Below are 25004 nucleotides of genomic sequence, written 5' to 3' on the forward strand. Positions count from 1 at the left end.
AATTTGTGAGCCCCAACACGCGCCCCCCGGATGTGGGACCCCCAAACCATGGGACCCCTCCGGCTGTGGGACCCCCCAAACCATGGGACCCCCCAAACCATGGGACCCCCCGGGTGCGGGACCCCCCGGGTGTGGGACCCCCCAAACCATGGGACCCCCCGGATGTGGGACCCCCCAAACCATGGGACCCCCCGGGTGTGGGACCCCCCAACGTGCCCCCCCCGCCCCGCGCGGCCCCCCCGGTCCCGGTGCCGCGGGGGAGGGGCGGGGGAGGGGCGGGGGGAGCCCGGGGGGCGCGGGGGGTGGGGGGAGGAGGAGGAGGAGGAGTGGGGGGGGGGCTCGGCCCGCCCCTCCCGCCGCTGCCGCCGCCGGGGCCGGGCCGGGGCTGGAGCCGCCGCCGAGGCCGGTGGGTGCGGGGGGGGCGGGGGCGGCTTTGGGGGCGCACGGGGGGCCGGGGCTGCGGGGGGGGCCGGGATTGGGGTGTCCGGGCTGTGGGGGGCGGGGGGCGCCCGCCGGGGGGGGCGATGGGCGCCGCTGGGCCGGGCTGGGGGTGCGGGGAGGGGGGGCCCGGGGGTGCGGGGGTTTGGGGGTGCGGGGCGTGCCCGGGGGGGGGTCGGGGTCCCTGCGGGGGCGCAGATCGCGAGGTCCCGGCTGGGGGGGGGGAGGGGAGAGCTGAGCCGGGTTTGGGGGGGCCGGGGGTTCGGGGGGGTTTGGAGGCAAAGGGGGGTCGGTGCGGGGGCGCCCCGGGGGGGGGGGGGCGGGATCCGGGGTGGGATCGGGGGGCGGGGGCGGCGAGCGGGGGGGTTTGGGGGGGGTTGGGGGGGTTTTGGGGGTTCAGGGTTTCAGGGGTGTGACCCCCCCCCTCCCAAACCTTCCCGAGCCCCCCCCGCCCCCCCCGCGCCGCCCCGCGCGCGCTGTCCCCACGCGCACGCGGCTGGCACGCGCCGTCACGCGCGCGCACACGTGCGGACACGCGCCCACGCGCGGGACGGGGGGGGGGGGCAGGGGGGGCGGGAGTGCACAGGTGGGTGTGCAAAGGGGGGGGGGCACAGGTGGGTGTGCAAAGGGGGGGCGCAGTTGTGTAAAGGGAGGACAGGTGGGTGTGCAAAGGGGCTGGGGGGGGCACAGGTGGGTGTGCAAGGGGGGCACAGGTGGGTGTGCAAAGGGGCTGTGGGGGGCACAGGTGTGTGGCTGTCCCCCCCGCAGTGTCCCTGTCACACGCGTGGGCACAGCCGGGGGGGGCGGGGCGGTGACCCCGCGGGTGGTCCCGGCCTGGGGACCCCCGGTGTCCCGTGCGGGGGTGGCGGGCCCGGGGGGTGCCGGGCCCGGGGGAGGGGGCGGTGCGGGAGTGCCCCGTGCGGGTCCCCGCGTGTCCCCGCTGTCAGTTCTCATCCGTCGTCCCCGCGCCGCCGCCGCCCTGACGGGCGCGGTGCCCGCCCGCGGCGACAGCCCCTGTCACCCCGATTAGGGCCTGGCGGGGGCGGGGGGAGCTCCGGGGGAGGGGACACCCCGCCTGCCCCCCGTCCCCGAGTGCCACCGCCGCGCCCGACTGCTCCTGTCCCCTCCCGGGGGGTCCTGTGTCCCCTCAGGGCTCCTGTCCCCTCCCGGGGGGGTCCTGTGTCCCCCCAGGGCTCCTGTCCCCTCCCGGGGGGGTCCTGTGTCCCCCCAGGGCCCCTGTCCCCTCCCGGGGGGTCCTGTGTCCCCTCAGGGCCCCTGTCCCCTCTCCTGGAGCGCTCCCGTGTGTCCATCATCGGAGAGCACCTGCCCCGTCCCCTCCTGTCCCCCCAGGTGTCCCTGTCCCCTCCTGTCCCTGTCCCTCAGGTGCTCCTGTGCCCGGGGTGCTCCTGTCCCCTCCTGTCCCCTCCTGTCCCTGTCCCCGGGGCGCTCTCGTGTCCCCCTTTAGAGTCCTCCCTTGGTACGGGGGCCTGGGGAGGGGGTCCCGGGGGGCTCTGGGGTGCCGGGGGGCTCTGGGGTGTCATGGGGGCTCTGGGGTGCCAGGGGGGCTCTGGGGTGCCTTGGGGGGTCTCTGAGGTGCCAGGGGGGCTCTGGGGTCCCGGGGGGTCTCTGGGGTGCCGGGGGTGACACCCCTGTCCCCTCCCCAGAGCCGCTCCCGATGTCCCCGATGTCCCCGGTGCTGGGGGTGGCCGCCCCCCGGCTGCTGCTGGCGCTGCTCTGTGTGTCCGGCCCGGCCGCCGCCCCCCCGGCCCCCAGCGGGACCCCCGGGACCCCCGCGGGCCCCCCCGCGCCCCCCAGCGACTCCCCGCTCCTGTCCCTCAACCTCGGCCTCAATTTCAAGCTCAAGGTGCGCAGCCAGGGGGGCCCGCGCCCCCCCGCGCCCCCCACGGCCCCGGGCGCCCCCCGGAGCGCCGCGCCCCCCACCCTGGCCGAGCCCGGGGACGAGCAGGGCTCCGCCGGGGCCCCGGAGGAGTCGGGGGGCTCGGGGGGCCCCCCCGGCCGCGGGGCGACCACGGGCCGGCCCCGGGACAAGCAGCTGGAGCTGGACATCGCCATCGACCTGAGGGCGGGGCTGGACCCCCCCCCGGGGGGCTCGGGGCCGGCCGTGCCCCCCACCCGCCTCCTGGGGGGCCCCCCGGCCGCCCCCGGCCCCTGCCCGGCCTCTCGGAGCTGGCGGGGAGACTCAGCGCCGCCGGTGAGTGCCCGGGACCCCCAAAACCCGAGCAACCCCCTCCGTGCCCCCCAAAACCCCGGCAACCCCCTCGGGGCCCCCAAAACCCCGGCAACCCCCTCGGGGCCCCCCAAACCCGAGCAACCCCCCCAAGCCCTCGGTGCCCCCCCAGGGTTCCTGTTTCCCACGGTGTCCCCCAAAACCGGCGCCGAGGGGGGAAACGCGTCCCTGGAGCCGGAGGAGGCCGGGAGCGGCGCAGAGCCAGGTGGGGGCGCCGGGGATTTGGGGGCGGCCTGGGGGGCTCGGGGGATGGGGGGGATGGGAACTGGGGGGTCCTGGGGGGGTGGGAGGGTCCTGTATTTGGGGGGGGCTGGGAAAACGGGGAGGGGCGGGGCGGGGGGAAAGTCCTGGATTTGGGGGAACCCTGGGATTCGGGGAGGCCTGGGAGGAGCGGGGGGTCCTGGGGTTTGGGGGGGCCTGGGGGGGACGGGAGGGGCCGTGGGTTGGGGGGTGCTGGGGAATTGGGGGCTTGGGGGTCCTGGGGAATGGGGGGCCCTGCCTCTCTCCGAACCCTTGGTGGGGTGTGGGGTGTCCGGGTGACACGGGGGGTCCTGGGAGGAGCACCGGGGGGGTTCAGGGCACCCCCAGGATGTGGGGACCCCCCCTAACCCCCCCCTCTCCCGCAGCTCTGTCCCCCGGCCGCCAGCCCTCCCGGGGGGCCGCGCCGCCCCCCGCCGCCGCCTCGGCCTGCACCCCGGGCTCCGCCTGCGGCTCGGGGGGCCCCGAGCCCGGGGGGGCCTCCCCCGCGCCCCCCTTCTCCTGGCCGCCCCATTTCCTCGCGCTGGGCTCCCCCTGGCCCGAGGCGGCGGCGCTGTGGGGCGCGGCCTGGGGGGGGCAGGTCTATGGGGCGGGGGCGGCCTTCGCCCTGCTGGGGGCTCTGGGGGCGCTGCTGCTGCTCGGGGGGCGGCGGCCGCCCCTGGCGCGGCTCCTGGGGGCGCTCCTGGCCGTGTCCGGCTTCGCCCGCGCCTTCCCCCTGTTCTTCGACCCCTACGAGCTGGGGGCCCGCCTGCCGCCCCCCGCCGCCCGCGCCCTGTTCGAGGTGCCCTTCCCGTGCCTGGGCTGGGGGCTGGCGCTGGCCCCCCCCGCCCGGGGAGCCCCCTTGCTGGGGGCGCTGGGGGTGCTGCACCTGGGGGGGGTCCTGGGGGCGGTGGGGGCCGTGGCGGCGCTGGGGGGGCCCCCGGCGCTGCTGCTGCTGCCCCGGGCTCTGTTCGCGGCGCTGGCGGCCGCGCTGGCGCTGGGGGGCTGCGGCGCTGCGGGGGCGGGGGGCTCGGCCGGGGGGCGCGGTAAGGGCGGCCCGGGGCCGGGGGGGGGGCTCGGGAGGGGGTCCCGCGGCTCCTGGGGGCGGTGGGGGCGGCGGCCAGCGCGGGGCTGCAGCTTTTCGGGGCGCTGCAGGGCTGGGGCTGGGCCCTGACCCCCGCCCCGGGGCCCTGGGGCTGGTGGGGGCTGCAGCTCGGGGGGCGCCTGGCCGAGCTCGCCATGGGGGGGGCGGTGGCCGCCCTGGCCTTTACCGCCCCCCGAGCGGCCGCGGCGCCCCCGGAGCCCCCCCAGAGCCCCCCGAGGGCGGAGGCGGGCGGGGGGCGGGGGAGGAGCCGGGGGGACCCCCCGAGCCCCCCCTGGACGCGGACGGGGACCCCACGGCCGGGTACCGGCCCCCCTCCCCCATCGACCTGCGCCGCTCCATCGACGAGGCCCTGGGGGCGCCGGGGATGTTCCGGGCCGGGAACGGCGGCGTCGGGGGCCTGGGGGGCCTGGGGGGCCTGGGGGGCCTGGGGGGCCTGGGGGGCACCGGGAACACCCGGAGCGGCGGCACCGGGAACGCCGGGAACAGCGGGGAAAAGCAAAAACAACGGGATCGGCGCCCTCGGGAACACCGAGATCAGCGTCATCAGCGCCGCCGGGAGCACCGGGAATACCGGGAACACCGGGAACACCGGGAACACCGGGAACACCAGCACCACCGCCCTGCCGGGGGGCGGCAGCACCGCCATGGCCGGGCTGGGCACCGCGAGCGGCACCGCGGGAACAACGGGAACAACGGGAACAACCGGCACGGCGGGGGCTGGAACTGCCGGAACAGCCGGAACAGCTGGTGCTCCTGACACAGCTGGAACAGCTGGAACGGCTGGAAAACCCGGCACAGCTGGAAAACCCGGCACAGCTGGCGCTCCTGACACAGCCACCGCACCTGGCACAGCTGGAACACCTGGTGCTCCTGACGCAACTGGAAAAGCCAGCACAGCTGGAACACCCGGCACAGCTGGAACACCCGGCACAGCTGGAACACCCGGCACAGCTGGAAAAGCCAGCACAGCTGGAACACCCGGCACAGCTGGAACACCCGGCACAGCTGCCGCTCCGAACGCAGCCAGCAAACCTGGCACGGCCGGTTCTCCTGACACAACTGGTGCTGCAGTCACAGCTGGAACATCTGGCACACCTGATACAACTGGTGCTTCTGACACGGCCACCACACCTGGCACAGGTGACACAGGCAGCAAACCTGGCGCTGCCACCTCATCTGGCACAGCCAGCAAATCTGGCACAGCTGGAACACCTGGAACAACCAGCAAACCTGGCGCTGCCACCACACCTGGCGCTGCCACCACACCTGGCACTGCCACCACACCTGGCACAGCCAGCAAGCCTGGAACGGCCAGCAAACCCAGCACACCTGGCACAGGTGGAACAGTCAGCAAACCTGGCACAGCTGGAGCACCTGGCACTGCCACCGCACCTGGCACAGGTGGCACGGCCGGCGGGGCAGGGCTCGGCACCCCCGGGACAACCAGGGACAGCAAAACCGCCACGCCGGGAATTGGCGCCTCTGGGACAGGGACACCGGGCGCCACCAGCGCCACCAGCGGCACGCCCGGAACAGCTGGAACATCTGGAACCCCTGGAACCCCTGGAGCACAGGGCCCTGCAGCCCCCGGCCCAGGCGGCCCCGGGGCCCCCCCACCGCCCCCCGCCCCCCGGGGCTGTCCCGCACCGCCTCCTGCGGGGGAGGGGCCGCGGGGGGTCCCGGGGTGGGTCCCGGGGGTGCCCCCGAGCCCAGGGGACCCTCCCGGGGGGTCCCGGCCCCCGGCGCCCCCCGGGCAGCCCCGCCCCCGCTGCGGCCGTCCCAGAGCTGGGCTGAGGGGACCCCCCGGCCCCCCCCGGGCCCCCAGAGCCCGGAGCCCCCCGGGGCCGGGGGCGGCCGCAGCCCCGGCAGTGACACCATAGACTTGTAGGGACCCCCCCCCCGTCCCCCCGCGGGGCAGCGGAGAGACCCCGGCCCGGCCCCCCAGGACCCCCCCGAGCCGCCCCCCGAGGCCCTGAGACCCCCAAATAAGGGTGACAACCTCGGGAGCCCCAAATTCCTGAGACCCCCCCGAGTGCTGGTGACAATCTGGGGACACCCCAGGTCCCTGCGGGGCCCCAACGCGGGTGACAATCCGGGGACCCCCCCGCCATGTCCTCGAGACCCCCAAATACGGGTAACAACCCCCCCCCCCCCATATCCCTGAGACCCCTCCGAGTGCCGGTGACAACCTGGGGACCCCCCCAAGTTCCTGAGCCCCCCAAACGCTGACAGTGACCTGGGGACCCCCCAAGTCCTCCAGACCCCCGAAAAGGGGTGACAACTGAGCCCCCCCACATCCCCGAGACCCCCAAGTGCTGGTGACAATCTGGGGACCCCCCAAGTTCCCAATCCCCCAGGGAGGGGTGACAAACTGCCCGCCCCAACTGAGCCCCCCAAGTGCTGACAGTGACCTGGGGACCCCCAAACCGCCCCCCAAGTCCTTGAGACCCCCAAATACGGGTAAGGAAGTGCCCCCACCCAAAGCCTTGAGCCCTCCAGTGGCTGGTGCCAATCTGGGGATGTCCCCAGCTGTCCCCAGAGTCCGAGAGACCCCAAAGTGCTGGTGCCAATCTGGGGACCCCCCCAATTCCATGAGACCCCCAAATACGGGTAAAAAACGCCCCCCCCCCAATGTTCTTGAGCCCCCCAAGTGCTGGTGCCAGTCTGGGACCCCCCAGACGCCCCTCAGGTCCCCGTGACCCCCCAATACGGGTAACAAAGAGCCCCCCCAAGTCCCCGAGACCCCCAAATGCTGGTGACGACCTGGGGCCCCCCAAAAATCCCCCATGGCCCCCCCAGTTTCCCCCTCCCCCCTCTCCGTGTTCCCAATAAAGTGCCACGTGCGAAGGATGTGTGTGACCCCCCGGATGGACCCCGAGCACCCCCAGCCCTGGGGGGGACCCCCGAGCACCCCCATCCCTGGGGGGACCCCCGAGCACCCCCAGCCCTGGGGGGGACCCCCGAGCCCCTCTGAACCCCCCCAGCCCTGGGGGGGACCCCCGAGCACCCTCTGCCCTGGATGGACCCCCGAGCACCCCCAGCCCTGAGGGGGACCCCCGAGCCCCTCTGAACCCCCCCAGCTCCAACAAGGGACCCCCGAACGCGCCCCCGTCCCTGGAACGGTACCCCAAGGGCCTCTCGACCCCCTTCCCGCAGGGTGGGCCCCCCGATCCCCCAGGAACCCTCTGGGCTCTGATATGGGACCCCCAATCCCCTCTGACCCCCCCAGTCACGGCCCCCCCACAGTGCCCCCTTCCCTGGGTCCTCCCGCCGCCAGGGGGCGCCCTAACCCCTCCCCTGCCCCAGGGGCCGCCCCGCCCCGCTCCCGGCATCCCCCGCGGGCCAAGATGGCGGCGCCCGAGCCCCGCACGGTGCTGGTGCGGGGCCTCCCCAGCGGCGCCTCCGCCGCGCTCCTGGAGCGGCTCTTCGGGCACCTGGGGCCGCTCCGCTGCTTCGTGGTCACCGAGAAGGGTCCGCGCCCGGGGGAGGGCAGGAGGGGAGCGGGGACCGGGTTTGGCGGGGTCTGAAGCGGTCTGGGAGTGAAATTTGGGGGCTGTAGGGGCCGGGAGCGGGGGCTGAGGGGGCTGCAGGGGCTGGGACCGGGATTTGGGGGGGCTGCAGGGGCTGGGATTGGGGTTTGGGGGGCTGGAGAGGCTGAGATTGGGGTCTGGGGGTCTGAAGGGGCTGGGATTGGGGTTTGGGGGGCTGCAGGGGCTGGGATTGGGGTCTGGGGGTGTATGGGGGCACGGAGGGATTTGGGGCTGGGAGGGGTCCGAGGTCGGAGTTTGGGGGGCTGAGGGAATGGGGAGGCTTGGATTGCGGTTTGGGGGGTCCCGGGGGTGGGAGCAGGGTTTTGGAAAGGAGGAGACATTTGGGATTTGGGGTCTGGGATTGGGGGGATATGGGGAGGCTGGGCTGGGGCGGGAGGACTGGGGGGGTCTGGGGACAGGAATTTGGGGGAGGAGCAGGAATTGGAGGGAACAGGAATTTGGGGAAGCAGCACGGGGGCACTCAGCAGTCTCCACAGTCGGGGTCTGGGGGCAGGGCTGGTTTGGGGGGTCCCAGGCGGGTCTGGGTGGTCTCGAGGGGGGGATCCAGCCCCTCACTCCCCCCCGGCCCCCCCAGGCTCCCCGAAATGCCGCGGGTTCGGCTACGTGACCTTCTCCCTGCCCGAGGACGCGGCGCGGGCGCTGCGGGAACCGCCCGAGCTCGGGGGGAAGCGCCTGGGAGTGACCCCGGCCCGGCCCCGGGCCCGCCCCGAGGGGAAGGGGCACAAGGGACAGAAGGGGAAGGGGCCGGGGGAGCCCCAGCCCGAGGAGGGGGAGCCCCCCCAGGGCCCCCCCCGGCCCAAGAAGCCGCGGGGCCCCTCCCGCAAGGCCCGGCTGATCCTGCGGAACCTCAGCTTCCAGGTCAGGGGGCTGCGACCCCCGAGACCCCCCCGGGACCCCCTGAGTGCCTCCAACCACCCCCAGGATCCCCTGAGTGCCCCCCGGGACCCCCTGAGTGTCCCCAGGGACCTTTGGGGCCCCTTGAGTACCCCCAGGGACCCCCAGAGTGCCCCTCAGCCTCTCCAGGGACTGCCCTCATCCCAAGAGACCCCCATTCCCTGAGGAGCCTCCCCAGAATGCCCCATCCTTCCAGGGACTCCCCCAAGGATCCTGCCAGCACTCCCCCATCCCCAGGACCCCCCCCCCGCCAGTGCCCCCATTCCTTCCAAGGCACCTCCCCAGCACTCCCTGAAGCCCCCAAGACCCCCAGACCTGTGACCCCCTTCATGTTCAGCCCCCCACAGAGACCCCCAGGGCACTCCCAAACCCTCCCTGACCCCCCAAACCCCCCTGACCCCGCAGTGCTCCGAGGACGAGCTCCGCGGCCTCTTCACCCCCTTCGGGCCTGTGCTGGAGCTGAACCTGCCCAGGAAAGCTGGTGAGACCCCCCAGAGCCCCCCTGAGCCCCCCGGGGTGCTCCCACAGCCCCCCAAGGCTGGGGGCTCATCCTGGGGGGGCTCTGGGGGGGCTCTTGCAGACGGGACCCCGAGGGGCTTCGCTTTCGTCCAGCTCCGGAACCTGCGGGAGGCGGCGGCCGCCCTGGGGGGGCTCAACGGGGCCCAGCTGAGAGGTCTGGGGGGTCCTGGGGGTGTCTGGGGTCCTGGGAAGGGCTCAGTGGGTCTCAGCTCTGAAATTTTGGGGCTCCTGAGATTGAGCAGGGGGTCCCTGGGAGGTTTGGGGGCCTGGGGGTCTCAATGTGGGGGAGATCAGAGGTTTGGGGGGTCTCTGGGGGGGTGATGGGCAGTGGGATGGGGGTGGTGGGAATTGGGGGGCACTGGGGGGTGGTTCTGGGGGAATTGGGGGTTCTGGGGGGTCTCAACAAGGGGGGAGATCAGAGGTTTGGGGGGTCTCTGGGGGAGATGGGGAGTGAGGGGTGGTGGGGTTTGGGGGGCACTGGGGGTGGTTCTGGGGGAATTGGGGGTCCCAGGGAGATTGGGGGTGCTGGGGGGGTCTCTGGGGAAGGGGCACACGCTGTGGGGTCTCTGTGGGGCACGGGGACCCCTCAGGAATTGGGGCTCTGACCCCCCCAGGGCGACCCCTGGCCGTGGACTGGGCCGTGGCCAAGGACAAGTACCAGGGGACACAGGGACCCCCAAAACCGCCTGGTGAGACCCCAAAACTGCCCCACAAACCCCCCAAATCCCCCCCACGGCCCGTGAGAGAGGCTGGACCTGCCCCAGGGCCCCCCAGGGGTTTGGGGGGGCAGAGGGGTGACTGTGCCCCCACCCCGTGTTCTGACAGAGGGGGAGAAAAAGGGAAAAAAGGAAAAAGAGAAAAAACAAGGAAAGGAAGAGGAAGAAAAAGACAAAGGAAAAGAAGAGGAGGATGAGGAAGAAGAGGAAGAGGAGGATGAAGAGGAAGAAGAGGAAGAGGAGGAGGAAGAAGAGGAAGAAGAAGAGGAGGAAGCAGCTGCCCAGCCCCCCCGGCAGACCCCAAAAGGGAAATCAGGAGTCAGAGCTGGGCTGGGGCACGGGAGGAAAAAGAAAGAAGAGGAAGAAGAAGAAGATGATGACGAAGAGGAAGATGAGGAGAAAGAAGAAGAGGATGAGGATGAGGAGGATGAAGAAGAAGAGGAGGATGAAGAGGATGAGGAAGGTTTGTTGTGCACTGGCAGGTGGGGCATGGCTGGGGCTGGGGGCTTCGGGGAAGGGAGGGTTTGTCTGTGGGGTCTCGAGGGGCTTTTGGGGGCTGGAGGGGCTCCTGGGGGTCTGTGGGGTTTTGGGGTGTTTGTGGAAGAGGTTAAGAGGGGTCTGGGGAGGTCTGAGGGAGGGGCTTAGGGCAGCCTGAGGGGTCTTGCAGGGCACAGGGGCATTTCTGGGGGTCTGAGGGGTGTCGTGGGGTGCTTCCCTGGGGTCTGGGGAGTTCCTGGGGGTCTGGGGGTGCTCCGTGCAGGATTTGGGGGAGTTTTTGGGAGTCTGGAGGCCCCCTTTTGGGGTCTGGGGGAGTTCCTGGGGGTCTGGGGGTGCCCCTCTAGGGTCTGGGGGAGTTTCTGGGGATGCCCCTGTGGGATCTAGAGGTGCCCATGTGGGGTCTGGGGGTGTTTTCGGGGGTCTGGGGGTGCCCGTGTGGGGTCTGGGGGAGGTTCTGGGATCTGGGGGAGTCTCTGGGGTCTGGGGGTGCCCGTGTGGGGCTCCCAGGTGCCCCTGTGGGGTCTGTGGGAGTCTCTGGGGTCTGGAGATGTTTTTGGGGGTCTGGGGGTGCCCGTGAAGGGCTCCCAGGTGCCCCTGTGGGGTCTGTGGGAGTCTCTGGGGTCTGGAGATGTTTTTGGGGGTCTGGGGGTGCCCGTGAGGGGCTCCCAGGTGCCCCAAGCCCCCCCGTTGCAGAGGGGCCCCCCCGGAAGCGCCGGCAGCGCCCGTCGGACGTGGGCGAGGGCAGGACCGTGTTCATCCGGTGAGTGGGGGGCTGGGGGACCCCGGGGGGGCCTGGGGGACACCCCTGGGACCCCCCTGAGCCCCCCTGGCCCCCCCAGGAACCTCTCGTTCGACACGGAGGAGGAGGAGCTGGAAGAGACCCTGGGGCAGTTCGGGGGGGTCTCCTACGTGCGGCTGGTGCTGCACCCCCACACCGGGACCCCCAAAGGTGGGGCTGGGGAGGGGCACTGGGACCCCCAAAGGTGGGGAGGGGCTGGGGGGGGAACTGGGACCCCCAAAGGTGGGGCTGGGGGGAGAACTGGGACCCCCAAAGGTGGGGAGGGGCTGGAGGGACATTGGGACCCCCAAAGATGGGGCTGGGGGGAGAACTGGGACCCCCAAAAAGGGGCTGGGGGCCCTGGGGGGGCACCAGGTGCTGCTCCCCCACAGCAGGACCCCCAAAAAGAGGAGAGGGAGCAGGGGGATATGGGTGGGGGCTGCACCCCAGAGCTTGGGGAACACCTGGGGGGATCTTTGGGAGGGGTCCTGGGGTACCTGGGGGGGCTTTGGGACCCAGAAGGGTGATGTCAGATTTTGGGGGGGTTGCGTATTTGGGGAGATGTCCCACGTTTGGGGGTGTCTTCTACATTTAAGGGTGTCTGTTCCATATTTGGGGGTATCTGGCCCATATTTTGGGGGGTTCCCACATTTGGGGGTGCCTGTCCCACATTTGGGGGGACTCTCCTGTATTTGGGAAGGCCCCTTTTGGGGAATGTCTGCTGTGGGGGTTTATCTCATGTTTGGGGTGGTCCCCAAATTTGGGCTGTTCCACATTTGGGGGGTTCCCCCTCCCTTGGGGGCTCCCCCCGTGTGCCCCTGACCCCCCCTGACTCCCCCAGGCTCCGCCTTTGCCCAGTTTGAGACCCCCGAGGGGGCCCAGAAATGCCTTGAGGCCGCTCAGGAGGGCTCTGAGGTGAGGGGGACCCTGGGGGACACCGGGGACCCCCCTGGGGGAGTTTGGGGGGTTTGGGGTGGGGTTTTGGTGGGATTGGGCAGGGACTGGGGGGTCCTGAGAGGATTTGGGAGGGATTGAGGGGAGTTTGGGGTGGGGGTCTTGGAGGGTTTTGGGAGGGTTCAGGGGGAGGTTTTGGGGTGTCTGGGTTTGGGGGGAGGTTTTGGGGGATGCTCTGTGTTCGGGGGCAGGTTTGGGGGGTGTCTGTGGGTTCAGGGGGAGGTTTTGGGGTGTCTGTGGGTTCAGGGGAAGGTTTTGGGGTGTCTGTGGGTTCAGGGGGAGGTTTTGGAGTGTCTGTGGGTTCAGGGGGAGGTTTTGGGGTGTCTGTGGGTTCAAGGTGAGGTTTGGGGGGTGTCTGTGGGTTCAGGGGAAGGTTTTGGGGTGTCTGTGGGTTCAGGGGAAGGTTTTGGGGTGTCTGTGGGTTCAGGGGGAGGTTTTGGAGTGTCTGTGGGTTCAGGGGGAGGTTTTGGGGTGTCTGTGGGTTCGGGGGCAGGTTTTGGGGTGTCTGTGGGTTCAAGGGAGGTTTTGGGGTGTCTGTGGGTTCAAGGTGAGGTTTGGGGGGATGCTGTGGGTTCAAGGGGAGGTTTTGGGGTGTCTGTGTGTTCGGGGGCAGGTTTTGGGGTGTCTCTGCCCCTAACCCCTGACCCCGCTGTTCCCAGGGCGGGGGGCTCCGTGTGGGGGGGCGTTTGCTGCGTGTGGACCCCGCCCTGAGCCGGGACCAGGCCCGGGGGCTGCAGGGGGGCTCGGGGGGGGCCCGGCCCCGTGGTGGCACCAGGAACCTGTACCTGGCCCGGGAGGGGGGTGAGTCAGTGCCCCCCACACCCCAAACCCTCCCTGAGCCCCCCAGCCTCCCCATTCTCCTGCGCCCCCAACCCCTATTTTCCCCTGACCCCCAAGTCCCCCAACCCTCTGCCTCCCCCCAAACCCTTCCCAAACCCCCCTGACCCCTCCTTTTCCCCACCAAATCTCTCCAATCCCCCCCGACACACTCATCTGCCCATCACTCATCTCCCATTATCCCCTCACTCCCCAAATTCCCAAAATTGTCCAATTTTCCCATTCCCAGCCGTCCACCTGGACTCCCCCATTCCCTCAAAGCCTGGGGAGCCCCCCCAAATCCCCCTGACCCCCATTTGCCCATTCCCCCATTTCCCATTCCTGTTCCCAGCCATCCAACTGGGCTCTCCTATTCCCCCAAAGTCCCCCCAAATCCCCCTGACCCCCATTCCCAGCCCCCCAGTCCTCCCCAAATCCCCCATTTCCCCAAATTCCTCATTTCCCCATGTTCCCATTCCCAGCCACCCCAAATCCCCTCATTTCCCCATTCCCATTGGCTCAATTCCCCTAGATCCCCCATTTCCCCATTCCCACTGCCCCAAATCCCCCATTTCCCCATTCCCATGTTCCCCATGTTCCTGTCCCCAGCCACCCCAGACCCCCCATTTCCCCATTCCAGAACCCCCAAATTCCCAAATCCCCCACATTCCCCATTCCCGTCCCCAGCCCCCCAGTTCCCCCCAAATTCCCAAATCCCCCATTCCCATGTCCCCATTCCTGTCCCCAGCCATCCGCCCGGGCTCCCGCGCAGCCGAGGGCGTCAGTGACTCGGACATGGCCAAGCGTGCGCGGGTGAGTGTGGCCCTGGGGGGGTCCAGGGGTGTATTTTGGGGTGTCCCCCGTGTCCCCATCCCCGCTGACCCCCCTGTGCCCCCCCAGTTCGAGGAGCTGAAGCGACGGCGGCTGCAGGACCCCAACATCGGGGTGTCCCGGACACGGCTGTGCCTGCACAACCTGCCCAAGGCGCTGGACACGGCGCGGCTGCGGGCGCTGCTGCGGGGGCTGCTGCGGGCCCCGGGGGGGAAGGGGCCCCTCATCAAGGAGGTGAGGGGGGACGGGGTCCCCTGGGTCACTGTGTGTGTCCTTTGAGTCCCCTGGGTCATTGTGTGTGTCCCCTTGTGTCCCCTGGGTCATTGTGTGCGTCCTTTGGGTCCCCTGGGTCATTGTCTGTGTCCCCTTGTGTCCCCTGGGTCACTGTGTGTGTCCCCTGGGTCATTGTGTGCGTCCTTTGGGTCCCCTGGGTCATTGTGTGTGTCCCCTTGTGTCCCCTGGGTCACTGTGTGTGTCCCCTGGGTCACTGTGTGTGTCCCCTGGGTCATTGTGTGTGTCCTTTGAGTCCCCTGGGTCACTGTGTGTGTCCCCTTGTGTCCCCCGGGTCACTGTGTGTGTCCCCTGGGTCACCGGGGTCCCCCGGGTCACTGTGTGTGGGGGCTGCTGCGGGCACCGGGGGGGAAGGGGCCCTTCATCAAGGAGGTGAGGGGGGACAGGGTCCCTTGGGTCACTGCATGTGTTCCCTTGTGTCCCTCTGTGTCACTGTGTGTGTCCCCTGGGTTCCCTTGTGTCCCCCCGGGTCGCTGTGTGTGTCCTTTGGGTCAATGTGTGTGACCCTGTGTGTCCCCTTGTGTCCCCCCGGGTCACTGTGTGTGTCCCTCTGTGTCCTTTAGGTCTCTCTGTGGCCCTGTGTCCATCCCTTGTGTCCCTGTTTGTATCCCTTGGGTCCCTGTACGTCCCTTGGGTCCCCCTCGTGTTCCCCTGGGCCCTGTTGGGTGGAATTGATGTGGGGGTCATTTGAGGCTGCAGGGGGGTTGGGGATCCCCCCCTGGATGGGTTTGGGGTGCAAGGGCAGTTAGGGGGCCCCCCTGTGCCCCGGGGTGACTTTTGGGTTCAGTAGGGGAGTGTGGGCTTGTTCTGGGGTGACCCTATCCCCCACATCCCAGTGCCGGCTGATGCAGGAGCTCTGGGAGGGTTTGGGGTGCTCTGGGCGGGTTTTGGGGTGACCCCATGGCTTCCCCAGTGCCGGCTGATGCAGGAGCTCTGGGAGGATTTGAGGTGCCCTGGGTGGGTTTTGGGGTGCCCTGGGTGGGTTTTGGGGTGCCCTGGGTGGATTCTGGGGTGCCCTGGGGGGTTTTGGGATGCCCTGGGCGGGTTTTGGGGTGACCCCATGCCTTCCCCAGTGCCGGGTGATGCGGGAGCTGCGGGGCCAGGGCAAATCTTTGGGGTTCGCCTTCGTGGAGTTTGGGGAGCACGAGGAGGCCCTGGGGGCCCTGCGGCGCCTCAACAACAACCCCGAACTCTTCGGGGCCCACAAGGTCAGTGGGGGCACCCCAAATCCACAGAACCCCATTTCCAGACCCCAGAGCTGCCCCCAGCGTTCTGGAGTCCCCCTGGGATTTCCTGGGACCCCCCTGGGTGGTTTGGGGTGCTCCACGGGTTCTGGGGGATCTCCTGGGTAGTTTGGGGTTCCCCCGGGTGTTTTGGGGTGCCCCCCGAGTTTTGGGGTTACCCCTGGTGTTTCATGGCGAGGTTCTTGGGGCCCCCCTGGATTTTGGGGTACCCTCATTATGTTGGGGTGTCACAGGGTTTCAGCGAGGTTTTGGGGTCTCTCCCTGGGTTTTTAAGACCTCCCCAGTCCTCGGGGGCTTTTTGGGGTGCCCCCCACAAGTTTGGGGTGTTGGGGTGTCACCAGTGGTGTTTTGGGAGGTTTAGAAGCATCCTCTTGGTTTTGGGGTGTCCCTCTGGGTACTGGAGAGGATTTCAGGGTGCACCCTGGTGTTGGGGGGTTTTGGGGTACCCCCCCGGTGTTTGGGGTGTTTTGGGGTGTCCCCCCCCGGTGTTTGGGGTGTTCTGGGGTCTCCCCCGGTGTTTGGGGAGTTTTGGGGTCCCCACCGTGCCCCCCCAGCGCCCGATCGTGGAGTTTGCGCTCGAGGACCGGCGGAAGCTGCGGCTGCGGGAGCAGCGGATCCAGCGGGGCCTGGTACAGAGCCCCCCGAAATCCTGAGCCCTGGGGGACCCCCTGAGCCCCCCAGGGGACCCCCTGAACCCCCCAGGGGACCCCCGAGACCCTGAGTCCCCCGGGGACCCCCCAGTGCCCCCCACACTGACCCCTCTTTCCCCACAGCTCAAGGCCAAGGCGAAGGCAGGAGCCCCAGCCCCTCCCCAGGGACCCCCAGAGCCCCCCCAGGGGTCCCCCCCAGACCCCCCCGCGGGCTCGGGGGGACCCCCAGCCGCCCCCCAGCCCCCCCCAGAGACCCCCCCCGGGACGCCCTGGGCCGGGTTCCGCACGCAGGGCCCGGGGCTCAGGGGGGCTCCCGGCACCCCCCGCAACAAGGTGCTGGCAGTGCCCTCCCACCACGGGCCCAAAGTCAGGTGAGGGGGGCCCTGTGCCCCAGCCTTTATCCCCCTTTTCTCCCTCTCACCCTCAGTTCTCTCCCCATTTCCCTCTCCTTTTTCCTCCTTCATTTATCCTTTTCCTCTCCTTCTCCCCTTCCACCCCTTTTCCTGCCTCTCATTCCTCCCCCTTTTCCTTCCCCTTTGCCCCCTCTTTTCTCCCTCTTTTCCCTTTCCTTCTCCTTTCCCTCCCTTTTTCTCCCCTTTTCCCACCCCATTCCTTCTTTTTTCCTTCTCTTTTCTCCCCTTCCCTCCACCTTTTTCTTTTCCCTTCCCTTTCCCCTCCCTGGGGGTCTCTGTCCCCTCGGGGCCCCCCAGGGTCTCCCCCCACAATTCCCCTTTTTCCCCCCAGGAAACGGGACAAGGGGAAGGCCCAGGCCCCCCCAAAGCCCCCCAAGGCCCCCAAAGCCCCCAAGGCCTCTCGGCGGCAGAAGCTCCAGGCGCCCCCCACCCAGGTGAGATTTGGGGTTCTCCCCCCTGTGGGTGGGTTTTGGGTCAAACCCTCCACTTGGGCTCCCCCCTTTGCTCGTTTCCCCCCCAGCTCTGGCCCCGGGGGGGTTTTGGGGCCCCCCTGACCCCCCTGTCCCCCCAGAGCCAGCGGCGGCGCCGGGGGGGCCCTGGGGGGGCCGAGGCGCGGTTCCAGGAGCTGGTGGAGAGGTACAAGAGGAAGATTTTGGGGAGCAACCCCCCCACGGCCCGGGGGGGCAAGTGGTTCGAGAGCTGAGACCCGCCCCCAGCACCCCAAACCCCCCCTGGGGGTCCCAAACCTTACAGGAGGGTTTTGGGGTGCTGCCCCCCTACAGCCTGGGGGGGTTTGGGGTGGGACCCAGCCCCGGGTCCCCCCCGGCCCCCCCCAGGATTTGGGGGTGCTCCCCCCACCCCCCCTGTGGCTCTGTGTCTTCCTGGGTTTTAATAAAAATGGGTTTTTTGAGGAAAATTTCGCCTCTTGGTGTCACCCCCCAGCTTGGGGACCCCAGAACGTCTCCCCTGGGATGGGGGGGGACAGGGGGGCCCAGGGAGGGCTGGTGGGGACCCCCAGGGGGTTTGGGGGCTCCTGTGAGTTTTGGGTCCCCCCCGTGTCCCCCCTGTGTCCCCCTGTCACTCACCCACCCCCCACAATGTCCCCGGGTCCCAGCTGAGTCACGGTGGCCCCGTGTGGCCACAGCCGGTGGCCTCGAGCCTCGGGTGGCCTCGGGCATGAGGGACGTGACCGGGGGTGGCCCTGCCCCACTGCCACCCACTGCCACCTGGGGACCCCTGGGGACCTTCTCTCAGAGTGTCCCCACTGTGGGGCCAGGGGGACTTAGGGCAGGGACCAGGGGGGCTGCAGGGGACACCGAGAGTGACACTGTCAGTGAGACCCGTGTGTGCCACCCGTGTGTGACAGCCCGTGTCCCTGTCCCCCTCACCCTTGTGTCCCTGTGTCCCTTGTCCCCCACCCCTGTCCCCTTTGTCCCCCTTGTTCCTCTCTCCTTGTCTCCCTGTCCCTTTTCCGCTTTACTGGGGGGTCCAAGCCACCCCCACCATGTCCCCCCATGTCCCCACCTCGGCTGGACGTGTCAGGGTCACACCAGGCCAGGGGGGATGGCAAAGCCACCAGCGAGTCATCAACTGCCGCTGAGTCACCGGGGCCGTGTCCCCACGTCACCCCCGGGGACATCCCAGGGCCCCACAGTCCCTTGTCCCCAAGTGCTCCGGTGTCCCCGGGGGTGTCCCCTGTCCCCGGATGTCCCTGTGACACTGCAGCTCGGGGGAGTCCCTTGTCCCCATGTGGCCGCTGTCCCCAAGGTCCCTTTGTCCCCAGGGGTGCCATGTCCCAGGGGTGTCCCTGATCCCCAGGGAGTCCCTTGTCCCCAGAGTCATCAGAGACACGACTGAGGCTGCTGGAAAAGGGGCTTTAAATTAAATAAATTATTAATAATAGTAACAATAATAATAGTAACAATAGTAGTAATAATAAAGTAGAAAAAAAGTGCTGGCAGTAGCTGAAGTCGCTGCGGTGCTTGGGGACACCCGTGGTGTCCCCAGCGAGGTCCTGGTGAGGTCCTGGTCCTGTCTGGGGGGTCCTGACGAGATCCCGGGGGGGTCCTGGGGGTGTCCCTATGGCCCCGGGGGGTCCTGGGTTGTCCCTGTGGCCCCGGGGGGTCCTGGGGGTGTCCGTGTGGCCCCCGGGGGGGTCCTGGGTTGTCCCTGTGGCCCCGGGGGGGTCCTGGGTTGTCCCTGTGGCCCCGGGGGGGTCCTGGGGGTGTCCCTGTGGCCCCGGGAGCCCTGGGGGGATGTCCCCGGGGTCCCAGGAGCCCTGGGGGGGTGTCCCCGGGGTCCCAGGAGCCCTGGGGGGATGTCCCCGGGGTCCCGAGGGTCCCTAACACGCGGGGACCCCCTCGAGGCGGGCGGCCACCCCCTCCAGGCAGCCGCGGAGCCGCGCCAGGGCCACCCCGGCCACGGTGTGCGGGGCCTCGGCCAGCGGGGCGGGGGGCGCGGGGGGCGGCTCGCGGGCCGGGGGGCAGCCCAGCAGGGCCCCCAGCACGGCCAGGAGGCTGCGCAGGTTCTCCAGGTCGTTGGCCACCTGGGCCAGGCGCAGGTCGGCCCCGGCCAGGGCCCCCAGGAGCCGCTGGAAGAGCTGCAGCCGCTGGGGGGCCCAGCCCAGCCCCGGGGGGACCCCCCCGTCCGGGAGCGACCCCTCGGGGACCCCCTCCAGGCCCGTGACGCGCAGGGTCAGCGGGAACAGCTGGGGGGACAAACGGGGGGTCAGGGCAAGGGGGGACACCCAGCCGGCCTTGGGGACCCTCCCTGGGGACCCCAGTTTGGGACAGTCCTCCCGGTTGTGGGTGTCCCTCCCTGGGGACCCCCGACCCTCGGGGTACAGACCCCCCTGAACCCCCATTCCTGGGGGTGCAGACCCCCCAGAGCCCCCCAAATCCCCATCCCTGGGGGTACAGACCCCCCCGAACCCCCATTCCTGGGGGTACAGACCCCCCCTCTCCCTGGACATCCCCGATTTGGGGTCAGAGCCCCCACACCCCCAGCCCCAGGCGCCCCTTCCTGGGGACCCCCCAAATCTGGGTACGGGATCCCCCCGTGGGAGACCCCCCTGGGGACCCCACCCCGCTTTGGGGAACAGGATCCCCCCTCCACTGAGGACCAGCCCCCAAATCTGTCCTCCCTGGGTGTCCCCTGGGTGTCCCCTGGGTGTCCCCTGGGTGTCCCCTGGGTGTCCCCTGGGTGTCCCCTGGGTGTCCCCCCGGGCCGGGCTCACCTGGAGCTGCTGCAGGCGCGTGTTGAGGGTCCGGGTCAGGGCCCGCGCGTCCGCCCGGACCCGCTCGAGCCGCACGGGGCGACCCCCGGCCACGGCCACGGCCACCGCCCCCGCCAGGCACAGCCACCCCCCCGGGGACAGCCCGGGCCACCGCATCGCGCCGGGCCTGGGGACACAGCTGTCACCGGGGGTCCGGGACACGGGGACAGCCCGGGACACCCATCCCGCCGGGCCTGGGGACACAGCTGTCACCGGGGGTCCGGGACACGCGGGGGGCGCTGGCCGAGGGGGGACACCATGTCACCCCATCCCCGGGGCTGCCGGAGGGACCGCTGATGTCACCGGGCTGGGGACAGGGGACAGGGGACACGGGCAGGGACATGCGGGAAGTGGCGCGGGTGGCACGTGCACTCGGAGCCCTCGTCACCGCGTCCCGGTGCCACCGTGTCCCCGCCGGCACGTGCCGCCCGGGCCGTGTCCCTGACGCCTTCCCGGAGCCCTCTGGCACCTGTCACCAGCGCCACCAGCGCCACCAGGGCCACCAGGGCCACCAGGGCCACCAGGGCCCGGCCGTCACCACGCGGGGGACAGTGACAGTGACAGTGACAGCGGACGGGGGACGCTGCACAGGGTGAGGGGAGGGGCCGGGCGGGCCTCGGGTCCCCGGGGTTGTGTCACCTCCTTGGAGACCCCCTGCCCTCGCTGGGTGTGGGGGGGACACTGGGGTGGCCTTGTCACCCACTGCCTGAGGATGGGGGACACGGGGACACGGGGATGGGGGACACGGGGACACGGGGATGGGGGACACGCAGGTGGAGGGGACATGCAGGACACGGGGACACAGGAACCGGGGGGACACGGGCGTGGGGGGACACAGGGATGGGGGAACAGGGGCTGTGGTGGTGACACGGGGACAGGGGACAGGGGGACACGGGGACAGGGGACAGGGGGACACGGGGACAGGGGACGGGGGACAGGGGACGGGGGACACGGGGACACAGGAACCGGGGGACAGGGGGACACGGGGACAGGGGGACACGGGGACAGGGGACGGGGGACACGGGGACAGCGCCACTCACCGGAGACTCGCACGCGCTCGCTGAGCCTGGAACGAGCCGGGGCCGGTGACGGGGGGACACGGGGACCCCCCAGGGCCACCGCCCGGGCGGGGAGGGGCTTTGGGTCACCCCCGGTGTCCCCCGGGCTGGGGACACGGCTGGTGGCACTGCCACCGCCTCGGGGCCGGCAGGGGCCGGGGGGGGACAATGACAGGAACTGGGGGGTGCCCGGACCCCCCGGGGGTCCCCAGCCAGGCCTGGGGGTGTCCCCGCAGGTCCCCTGGGGAGGGGGGACACCGGGGCCACCCCCAGGGCCGGGGGGACACAGCCCGGGACCCCCGCGGGGATGGGATGGCCCAGGGCGGGGGTGTCCCTGGGGGGGTGGGGGTGTCCTGGGGGGGTTGGGGTGTCCCGGTGCCCGGGGGGAGTTTGGGGGGGTGTTGGGTTGTCCCGGTGCCGGGGGGTGTTTGGGGGGGTTTGGGGGGGTTTGGGGGGTGTTGGGGTGTCCCGGTGCCGGGGGGTGTTTGGGGGGGTTTGGGGGGTTTGGGGGGTGTTGGGGTGTCCCGGTGCCGGGGGGTGTTTGGGGGGGTTTGGGGGGGTTTGGGGGGTGTTGGGGTGTCCCGGTGCCGGGGGGTGTTTGGGGGGGTTTGGGGGGTTTGGGGGGGTCGGGCTCACCTGGTGGCCCCGCGGGTCCCGTCGGTCGCGGCCGTGGCTCCATCGCGCCGCCCCCGTTTATAGCGGCGGGGCCGCTCCCCAAAGCGCTGCCCGCCCCCCCGGGCCCCCCCGGGCCCCCCCGGGCCCCCCCGCGGTGTCCGGGCCGTGTCCGGCCGGGGGCCCCCAGGGGCCGGGGGTGGGGGGGCTGGGGGGGCGGGGGTGCCCCGGAGCCGCGCGGGGGTCCCGGGGGGTCCAGGGGACACCGGGGACACCGGGATGGCCGAGGGGGGTCCCGGGGACACGCCGAGCGCGGAGGGCGCTCCGGGGGGGTCCCGGTTTCCCATTGCCCCCCCCCGCCCCCCACCCCCCCCGCGCACAGACGTGCCCAGGTGAGCGCGGCCCCGCCGTGAGCGCGCACACGCGCCCGTGTCACCCCCCGTGTCCCCCCGTGTCCCCCCCCGTGTCACCTCCCGTGTCCCCCCGTGTCCCCCCGTGTCCCCCCCGTGTCACCCCCCGTGTCCCCCCCCGTGTCACTCCCCGTGTCCCCCCGTGTCACCCCCCCGTGTCCCCCCGTGTCCCCCGTGTCACCCCCCGTGTCCCCCCGTGTGACACTCACACACCTGGCACAGGACGGGGACAGGGACAGCCCCGATGTCCCCAGGGGTCCCAGGTGTCCCCAGGGATGGCGGAGCCCCCAGACCCGTGTCCCCTCCCCCGCCGGGGACACCCCCGGGTGACACGGGGCTCTGGGGGGACACGGGGGACCCCGGCACTGTCACTGGGGACACAGCGGTTCCTGTCCCCCCCAGCTGTCCCTGTCACCGCCCCCGGCCCGGGGTGTCCCCAGACTGTGTCCCCGTGGGGTCCCGGGAAGGGTCGGGGTCCCTGTCCCCGCGCCAGTGTCCCCGGAGCTGGTGTCACCACGGCGGTGACACTCGGCAAACAGTGCGGTGGCCCTGCCGGGAAGGGCGGCGGTGACAGCGGTGACACCAGTGCCCGGCAGGCGCTGGCAGGGCCCCAGGTGGCACCGCTGGGACACCGGGGACACACAGGGCTCCCCGCGGCCAGCACGGTGACCTGCGTGACGTCACGGCCTGTCCCCTCCCAGCTGGCATCCCTCGTGTCCCGGGCCCTGTCACCTCCCTGCCGGCGTCCCCTGTGTCCCCAGCGTCTGTCCCCAGCCCCTGCCACCTCCTGGACAGCCCCCCTTGTGTCCCCAGCGCCTGTCCCCACTGTCACTCGTGTCCCCATCCCTGTCCCCACCCCAGTGTCACTCACCCCCACCCCTGTCCCCAGCCCCTCCAAGGACCGTCCCCAGCCCCAAGTGCCACCAGGGGGTGACGCGGCCACCGGGAGCCCCCGGGGCCCTCCCCGTCACTGGGGGACCCGAACTGGGAGCGCTGGGGACCTGCTGTGACCCCCACCCCACCCCACCCTGGCTTGGTGGCACCCCCAGTGTCACCCCCTCCACCCTGGGGTGTCCCTGTGTCACCCCCCCGCTGGTCCCCAGCCATGCCCTGGGGTGGCTTCGTGCCCCCATTTCTGCTGTCCCCGCACCGCTGTCCCCACTGTCCCCACAGTGTCCCCCCACTGTCCCCACAGTGTCCCCACAGTCCCCACAGTCCCCCCGCTGTCCCCGCTGTCCCCTCACTGTCCCCGCTGTCCCCTCGCTGTCCCCAGGGCCCCGAGGCCGGGGTTGAGGTCCCCACACTTACCCGGGTCCCCGCTGTCCCCGCTGGCTCGACCCCCCGCAGATGCTTTTTGGGGTAAGGGCTTCCTGGCTGCGGGAGGGACAGCAAGCCCAGACCGCAAAAAGACCCGAGAGGGACAGGGACGGCGGCCCCGCGGTGGCACCGCAGTGACGAGGAGCCGGTGACAAGGAGGGACGGTGACAGGGACACGCGGAGCCCCCGGGGACGGGGCCTGTGCTGGGACACGGCCACCAGATCCCGAGGTCCCCGCCAGCCCCAGGGACAGGGGACACTGCCACCCCCGTGTGCCACCCCCCGTGTGCCACAGGTCGCCTGCCGTGTGTCACCTCTCACGTGTGCACTGCTGTGGCACTGGCGGCCGTGAGAGGTGGCACAGAGGGACAGGGATGTGACACAGAGAGGGGGATGGCAGAGGGACAGGGATGTGGCACAGAGGGACAGGGACACGGCCCTGAGCGATGGGGATGTGGCACAGCCTGATGGGGACAAGGGACAACATGGAGGAGACGTGGCACAGAGCAGTGGGGATGTGGCTGTGATGGGGATGGCACAGAGTGACATGGATGTGGCACAGTGAGGTGACACGGCACAGTGACGTGGATGTGGCACAGAGTGACATGGATGTGGCACACGGGGACAGGGATGTGGCACAGTGAGGTGACACAGCATAGAGACATGGATGTGGCACAGAGTGACATGGATGTGGCACAGTGAGGTGACACGGCACAGAGTGATGTGGATGTGGCACAGACCCGTGGGGACATGGCGCAGAGGGACGGTGACGTGGCACAGAGTGAGGTGACACAGCACAGAGCAAGGCTGATGTGACACAGAGTGATGGGGACACAGCACAGACCACTGGGGACATGGCACAGAGTGACAGGAATGTGGCACATGGTGAGGGGACATGGCACAGAGTGACAGGAATGTGGCACATGGTGAGGGGACATGGCACAGAGTGATGGTGGCATGGGACAGAGCAGTGTCCCCAAGTCCTGCCAGCACATCCTGGGTGTCCCCGGGCTCCTGTCCCAGAGCACCCGAGGGTGACAGGAGGCCACCAGAACAGCTGGTTCTTGGTGTCACCGGTGGGGTCAGGGCTTGGTGTCACTGCAGGAGCTGTTGCTCAGTGTCACCTCAGGAGCTGATGCTCGGTGTCACCACAGAAGCCACTGCTCGGTGTCCCTGCGGCTGCCAGGTCTGTCTGTCCCCAGCACTGCAGGGACGTGGCCCAAGGCTGATCCTGTCCTTGGTGGCACTGCCTGAGTGGCCGTGCCCGATCCCGGGTTGGCCGAGCCGTGTCCCAGGGCTGGTGACAGGACAAGCCCGTGGCTCTGTGTCCCCATGGCCGGTGGTGGCTCCGTGGAGGGTCACTGTCCCCGTGGCCAGTCCATGGCAATGTCCCCAGCTCAGGGTCCTGGTGGCACTCCGGGGTCCCCGGGGCAGCTCCAGGGCTGGTGCCACCCCGGGGACAGCGGGGAGCGGCTCCGAGGCCACCACGGGCAGGTGGCTCCTCACTGGTGTCACCGGGGCCTGGGCTGAGGTGTCACCACCACCTGCAGCAGTGAACGTGTCCCTGCTCCAGCCCACGTCATCACCACCCCGTGATCCTGCTCCACCCTGTTCCGTTCCTTCCCATGTCCCCATCCCACATCCCCATCCCATGTCCCCATCCCATGTCCCCATCCCACATCCCCATCCCATGTCCCCCTGTCCCTGTCCCTATCCCATGTCCCCATCCCATGTCCCCGTCCCCATCCCACCATTATCTCCATCCCCCAGCCCCGCTCCATGTCCCCGTCCCCACCCCGTGTCCCCATCTCCCTGGCACTGCCTCCCCTCCCTATCCCTGTCTCCTGTCTCCACCCCACATCCCACCCCACGTCCCTGTCCCCATCCCTGTCCCCAGCCCAACCCCTGTCCCCACCCTGCAGCCCCAAACACTCTGGTGACAGGGATGGTGACGCTTTGCTGGCTGCCACCCGTGTCCCCCCGGACCCAGCTGCAGCCAGGGCAGGACAGGCTGGGGGGACACGGCCAAGGCCACCAGTCCCCTGTCACCCCCCAATCCCGGGGGGACGCGGCCAAGGCCACCAGTCCCCTGTCACCCCCCAATCCCGGGGGGACACGGCCAAGGCCACCAGTCCCCTGTCACCCCCTGG

General features: G+C 70.5%; 2 protein-coding genes across 2 annotated transcripts; one reads left to right on the forward strand and one right to left on the reverse strand.

Annotated features, from left to right (window-relative positions):
* Nucleotides 1-7375: 7375 nt before the first annotated feature.
* Nucleotides 7376-17049, forward strand: RBM28 (RNA binding motif protein 28; the record flags this gene model as incomplete). Its single annotated transcript, XM_083860652.1, has 18 exons — nucleotides 7376-7499; nucleotides 8154-8437; nucleotides 8879-8954; nucleotides 9054-9146; nucleotides 9607-9681; nucleotides 9818-10171; nucleotides 10900-10966; nucleotides 11046-11155; nucleotides 11826-11899; nucleotides 12598-12739; nucleotides 13503-13567; nucleotides 13655-13819; nucleotides 14950-15084; nucleotides 15675-15749; nucleotides 15894-15971; nucleotides 16023-16141; nucleotides 16515-16617; nucleotides 16755-17049. The coding sequence occupies 18 exons, from the start codon at nucleotides 7376-7378 to the stop codon at nucleotides 16884-16886; spliced, it is 2271 nt and encodes a 756-aa protein (XP_083716778.1). The 3' UTR covers nucleotides 16887-17049.
* A 1453-nt stretch (nucleotides 17050-18502) lies between these two features.
* On the reverse strand, nucleotides 18503-19602 carry LEP (leptin). Its single transcript, XM_083860100.1, has 2 exons — nucleotides 19419-19602; nucleotides 18503-18890 (listed from the first exon to the last, which is right to left on the reverse strand). The coding sequence occupies exons 1-2, from the start codon at nucleotides 19572-19574 to the stop codon at nucleotides 18525-18527; spliced, it is 522 nt and encodes a 173-aa protein (XP_083716226.1). The 5' UTR covers nucleotides 19575-19602; the 3' UTR covers nucleotides 18503-18524.
* Between the last annotated feature and the right edge of the window lie 5402 nt (nucleotides 19603-25004).

This window comes from Zosterops lateralis (assembly GCF_965231275.1).
Source record: "Zosterops lateralis genome assembly, chromosome: 4".
NCBI lineage: Eukaryota > Metazoa > Chordata > Aves > Passeriformes > Zosteropidae > Zosterops > Zosterops lateralis.